General features: G+C 41.2%; 1 protein-coding gene across 1 annotated transcript in view; it reads right to left on the bottom strand.

Moving 5' to 3' along the window:
- Positions 1-6,000, bottom strand: part of setd1a (SET domain containing 1A, histone lysine methyltransferase) — a 38,179-nt gene continuing 32,179 nt past the window's right edge. The window contains exons 20-21 of the mRNA XM_072693544.1: positions 3,528-3,665; positions 1-1,262 (exon numbers count right to left, since the gene is read on the bottom strand). Of these exons, the coding sequence (XP_072549645.1) occupies positions 1,089-1,262; positions 3,528-3,665 (312 nt within the window). The 3' untranslated portion in view covers positions 1-1,088. The remainder of the gene's footprint in view (positions 1,263-3,527; positions 3,666-6,000) is intronic.

The following is a 6,000-nucleotide window of genomic DNA, read 5'->3' as shown; positions in this document are numbered from 1 at the left end:
AAAACTGAAAATAATAATAATTATAATAACACTGCCTGAGCTGAGAGAGCTGCAGACTGGCAGGCACCTCCGCTTCGTTCTGCTTTCCCATGCCTCCTTAAATGTACTTTGGAAAATAAAAGCATCCCATTGGCTGCACTGGAAAAGGGCTATGAAGGTTGGGAAGCATTGGGAACCTTTAATTCCACACTAATTCCCAGGCTAATTACTAAATCTGATTCAAGTTCATTAGAACCCCTTGGTCCACCAGAAAGAAAGGACAAATATACCTTGAAAGCTGAAAGCCGGTTGTCTAAGAGCTGTCACATATAGCGGATGAGGAGGAGTACGGACACGGTCAGAACTGAGGCATTCTGCAAGAACGGGGGGGGGGGGGGGGGGGGGTGTTTGTCAAAAATGCCAACAGTAGCTGTTTCGGCGTGAGTCACACCTGCATTTGAAAAAATATAGAATTGCAGTAATGAAACTTCATATAAAACAGAAGTCCTTGTATTTTGAGTGTGGCAAAACAAAAAGTTTGAGAAAAAAAAACCAAAAAAAAAAAACAACGCTTATCAAGAACCCAGAACGAAGGCCGTTATCCCACCCTTTCACCCCACCTGCCACCGCCCAGCTAGCTTTGTGCGCATGTGAGCACTAGAGACACCAGTGCGTGCTGTTGCTCAACAACCACAATCTGGCACACAGACCTCTGAAAATAACAAGAAACCAAAAGCAGCTGCAGGAAGGAAATAGAGATAATGGCCATACAGCCTGGAGGAGAGCTCTCAAGATTTATGAATCATAAGTGGTGCCGAAACCCCTATGAAGACATCGGTCTTCCAATCACTCCTACACCCAACAGCTGCGTGGTCAGATCCAGACAAAAACGTGGTCACGTCTCTATTAATACATCAGGTCTGGCGAGCACATGTAACGAATCCCGCCAAGCGTCCATTACAGTAACTGAATATGGACACCGAGTACAATACGGCCCCGTCTGCCCTGCACTGGAGGACCGGAGCGGACCAGGCTGGGGAAGCTGAGCATGTGGGAGAAGGAGAAGCGTAAGCCTGGATGGAGGAGTAGTGCAAATCTGTCCCAGGACTTTAGTTGAGAGTTCCTCTGCAGTTCTCCGTCCCACACAAGCAGGGGATCTTGTTTTCCTCGATGGGGAACTTGTAGTCATACGTGATCTCTTCATTCACTCCGATTGGCTGCTTGGAATAGATGACGATCTTCTTCTGAGACTCGATGGTGATCACCTTCGCGTAGCAGTTCGGCTGGAAAACAAGAGGAGGAAGTTGAAATTTGGCACAGCTCGTTGCGGGGAAATGTAAAAGTAGTTCTCACACACACACACACACACACACACACACACACACACACACACACACACACACACACACACACACACACACACACACAGGAAAAGGACATTCAGAAAAGTGTTTATTGCCCTCCATTATCAGAGTTATTACTTTTAGGCAAACCCTTTCCAGGACATCCGTACACATGAACCTAGGAGGGGTTTTATTATTAATGGACCAAACAGGCCAAAATTACTTAGGATAAAAGTAATGGGACACTCATTCATTGTTCCTTCTGAAATCAATAGTATTAAAAAAAAAAAAGTGCATCCTGCTTTTGGGGGGGAAACTGTCTCTACTGTCCAAGGAAGAAGGCTTTCTACTAGATTTTGGAGGAGAAGCAGTGCTGTAAGGATTTGGATTCGGTGACTAACCCCCCCCCCCCCCCCTCATATGTACCGTAACACAGAGCGCAAGACTGCTGCTAACCACCAACCATTTCCATCCTCTGAATTAACCCTCTCTGCCAATGAGAAACAGCATCTAACGGAAAGCTCTCCCAGTCAAAACAACCACAATTGCAGGTCCCTACAATTACAGACTACTGGATTTGTTAAATAAGCCGGGCAGAGGCGACTGTTTTAGCACTGTAATCACTGCTGTTGCACCATCTGTGCTCCAGTGCTTAATTAAATCGAGCCCACCAGTCCTGACCCAAGCAACAAACCAGAACCCATCGTAGGGCATTTACAGCAGTCTTTGGATACTCCTGCAGTGCACATGGCTGCTCGGAAAACAGCCGACTACACTAACCAGCTCAACTGCAAACCCTTCTGTAGACAAACGGCTTTAGAGGGCTGTGTTCGAGTACGGAGCAGGGCAGCATAACCTGTGTGTTGGGTTTGGGTGTGAATTCAAATAATACAAAACTCAGTTTGAACAGTAAGATCATGGCTACATCACACCACAGCACACCATCACAGTAGCAATAATTTGTGTTTTTTTTTGTTGTTTTTTTGTCTTTTTGTTAATTTTTTTCCATCACAAGGTCAAGAAATATCCATATCTTAGTATAATCTCATCATACTGGCATGCTTATTTTTTATTATCTGATTTTACTGACTTACTGCTAATAGTAAGCTTGTTTTGTTTGTTACTTTTATAATTTATTGATTAAAGTATAATATTTTATATAAAACAACCTTTTGTATTTGTATCTTTTTCCCCAGCTTCTCTAAATGGAGTTTTTCTTCTTTTTTTTAAATTTATTAATAATAAAAAAAAAATGATAATAATAATAATAATAATAATAATAATAATAAAACATTTAATTTTAACAGTAAGATAAAAACTAAATAATACCAAAATATACTATGACAGCAGTAATAATTTATATAGAACACAGAAATATCCACATCTCAGCACATTATACTGGCATGCCTGTTATTATTTATGATCTTTGATTTTACTGAATTTTATTGCTAAATATTATGCTTGTTTTGTTTGTTACTTTTATAATGTCTGCATTAAATTCTAACATTAAATAAAACCTTTTGTATTTGTTTTTATTCATTTTTAATTTTCAGATTCTCTAAATTGAGTTTTATTTAATAATATTTTAAAAAAAATATATGATTATTATTAATACTACTAATAATAATAAATAATAACAACAACAATACAATTTTTTGGTTGGTTTTCTGATTTTTTCTTTTTTGTTACAGTTATAATTTATTTATTAAGTTATAACACTCTGATATATATAAAAAATAATAACTTTTGTACTTTTGTTTGTGTTTATTTGTGTCTAAATGGTGTTTAATTTCATTTATGTATTTGATTTCTGAACAGTTTTATTTTGGATGGAATTATTTTTAATGGTATTATTTTTTAGGTACACTGTCTACCTCATTTCCTCGGTGCGTTTGAGCTGCATTTCTGTCTAAAAGGTGCTCAACAAATACAGATAATCATTATAACGAGCAGGTTTTCCCACGCCCTGTTTATATTAGAAACCGCCGGGTAATGATGTAAGAACATGTGAGACAGGTGTTCAGAAAGGTATTTGTTTCAGATAGTTACAGCTAAGAGCTTTGATGACTTATTTGTTTAATCAAAATTTTGCAAATGAACTGCACATACTCCAAAGTCCATGTGCGTGCAAGAAACTGATAAGCAAGCAAGGAAACCAGCACACCATGCCAGTGTGTGGGAGCCGCTTTACTGTGTGTTACTTACTGTGCAGCAGTGGTTGATGAAGCGAGCCAGGTTTCCACACTTTGTGGCATCGATGATGGTGTCGTGATCGACACGGAACAGGTAGCTGCTTCCAATTCCTTCCTGAGCGTAGCGTTTCTCCCGATTGTCCGCCACCATCTGACAAGAGACGATCACGGTCAGAAACAAGGACAGTGATTATAATTATAATTATTATAATTATAATCTGTGATTATAATTTTTTATACATTTAAAAACATTGTGCACACAAACAGGGAGATTCAATCACTTCTGAAAGCACTCGCTTGGTGATTTCACTCAGAAAACCAGACTGAAAGGTTTCAGACAGGTTCCACTCTGTAATCAGGACGTCACTTTTTCCCGTCAACATAGAAGCTTCTGTTAACATATGACCATTCCTGTAACTCCCCGGAAACTAACAGCCTTGGGCCTTGTGTCAGTAAATGTTGACAATAGCTGTAGCTGTGTTACACTGCCAGTAAACACCTGGTAGAACCGCATGTGCGAGGGAGGCTTAGGATATACTGTAACACAGAGCGCATGTGTGCTCATCGCCAACCACCAATCACTTGTCATTTCCAACATCTGACTTAAATCACCTCTGCTCACCTAGAGCAAAGCTCTTCCAGTCAAAACAACCATTTTCGGACACTGGCCACCACGACTGCACGATATAAGCGTCCTGTATCGAAGCTTATGATCATACGGGTCTACCAGCAGTGGCAAAAACCACAGTTTCACACCTGGCTTCGCTTCTAGGCAAGAACTGTAAGAGGCCTTTGCTAATTTCTGCTGACGAATGAGAAGAATTCCCTCCCATTATGGTAGACTTGCATGAACATACTCTTTCATACACACCTGCTGATTCAGCTATGTGGTATTTGGCCACGCCCAAATGCTCAAAATCACTAATTTTAGCCAATCATTAACATCTGCTTTGAGACTTGATTTCCACACATCCAATGACACACGCTGCACTGTACCAACCTATTCTCAATGTCTGAGTCCTGTCACACACCCTGCAGGTATTTACAGCCTGATCATCCTCTCACAGCGCCGTCTGCAGGAGCAGGAAGTTACTACCACCTAAAACACGCAAGGTGACTCCTTTTTTGCCTGGGGAGCTTATTGTTTGTTAGTCACTGTTACAATCATAGACCCAGTCTCTCTCACTGCAGAAGGCAATAATACCCAAATTAGGCCTGTAAAAGGCACATTGTCCTCAGACTGTGACTAATAATTTACTGACAAGCCTTTACCTCACAGACACAACCCAGGAAAAAAAAGAGACAGTGCTGTACTTCATATAAGCAAGGCTATGGGCTCCTGGGAAAAGGGGCAAATACCCACACTCCAAGATATAATACAGCAGTCAGTCTAGTCAGAGTCTAGCTTCATTTGTCACTTCCTGTTAGGAGCCATTATCAGCCATGAGACGAACTGAACAGGCCAAGATATTTTTAGGTGGGGTCTACACTCAGCAGAGACCACATGAAGTTATAAATAACAGTCAACAGTAGCCTACTTGAGCATGTGGCTAATTCTCGAGGCATTTTCTTTCGTTGAGAAATATCAAAATATCTACACGCACTGGGGTCAACCTACTGGACAATCCGCTGACAGTCAGACCAGGCAGGGGCAGAGGACGGCCACAGCGCAGGTATTGAAGTGCTGGGCAAGCACCAGTAATTGGTCTCACGCTTGCTTGCTTTAGGATCTGTTTACTGTTGACTCAGCATCACTGTTCTCACTGTATCAGCGTCTGTATAACACCCCTGAACTTCAACGCAGCTACACTGCTGCTTCACTGCACAGAACACCCTTTTAAGAACTGTTAGGATTGAATATGCTTATCAGGGGAACGTCTGTTAAAAAAAAAATAAATAAATTGGAAAGCAAAGTTCAATTTTATTTTTTGGAAAGATTCAGGTAGATTGAAAAAACATGGACGGGTTCACATATGTCCTGAGAACGAGAGAAAGACACAGACATGGCCGATTCAGACATATAAAGGTCACTGAGGACCCTTTGTGAACGTGCAAACTACCCCAGGACCTTGTCCATTTAATCCTGTCCAAAAAGAGCTTCAGTATTTTTCATTAGGCCTGGATAAGATCACTTGTTCCTGAAATTATTTGACAATTCTGACAAAAAAAAATTAAATAACACATTTCTAACTTTACCCTATTTTCTACCCAATCCCCCTTCACATGGACCCCCCCCCCCCCATAACTAGCAATGCCCCAAACACTAGGAAGCTGAAGACCCGCACAAGTCTCCTTCAACACATGTGAACTCGTCACTGCCATTTTTCCAACTGCTGCTGATACAGAACGCTCTGAGGAAAGCGAGGCTCCTATGCTCCGATACAACAGTTAACAGATGCCGGAGCTGACCAACATCACACTAGGAGTGATGTGTGGGGAGAAAGTGCCATCATCTCACCCCTGAGCCTATTGTGCTCTTTTGGACT

The sequence above is a fragment of the Salminus brasiliensis genome, chromosome 12 (genome assembly GCF_030463535.1).
Source record: "Salminus brasiliensis chromosome 12, fSalBra1.hap2, whole genome shotgun sequence".
Classification (NCBI taxonomy): Eukaryota; Metazoa; Chordata; class Actinopteri; order Characiformes; family Bryconidae; genus Salminus; species Salminus brasiliensis.
The sequence above is the reverse complement of the archived record's forward strand: the minus strand, read 5'-3'. Positions and strand labels throughout refer to the sequence as shown.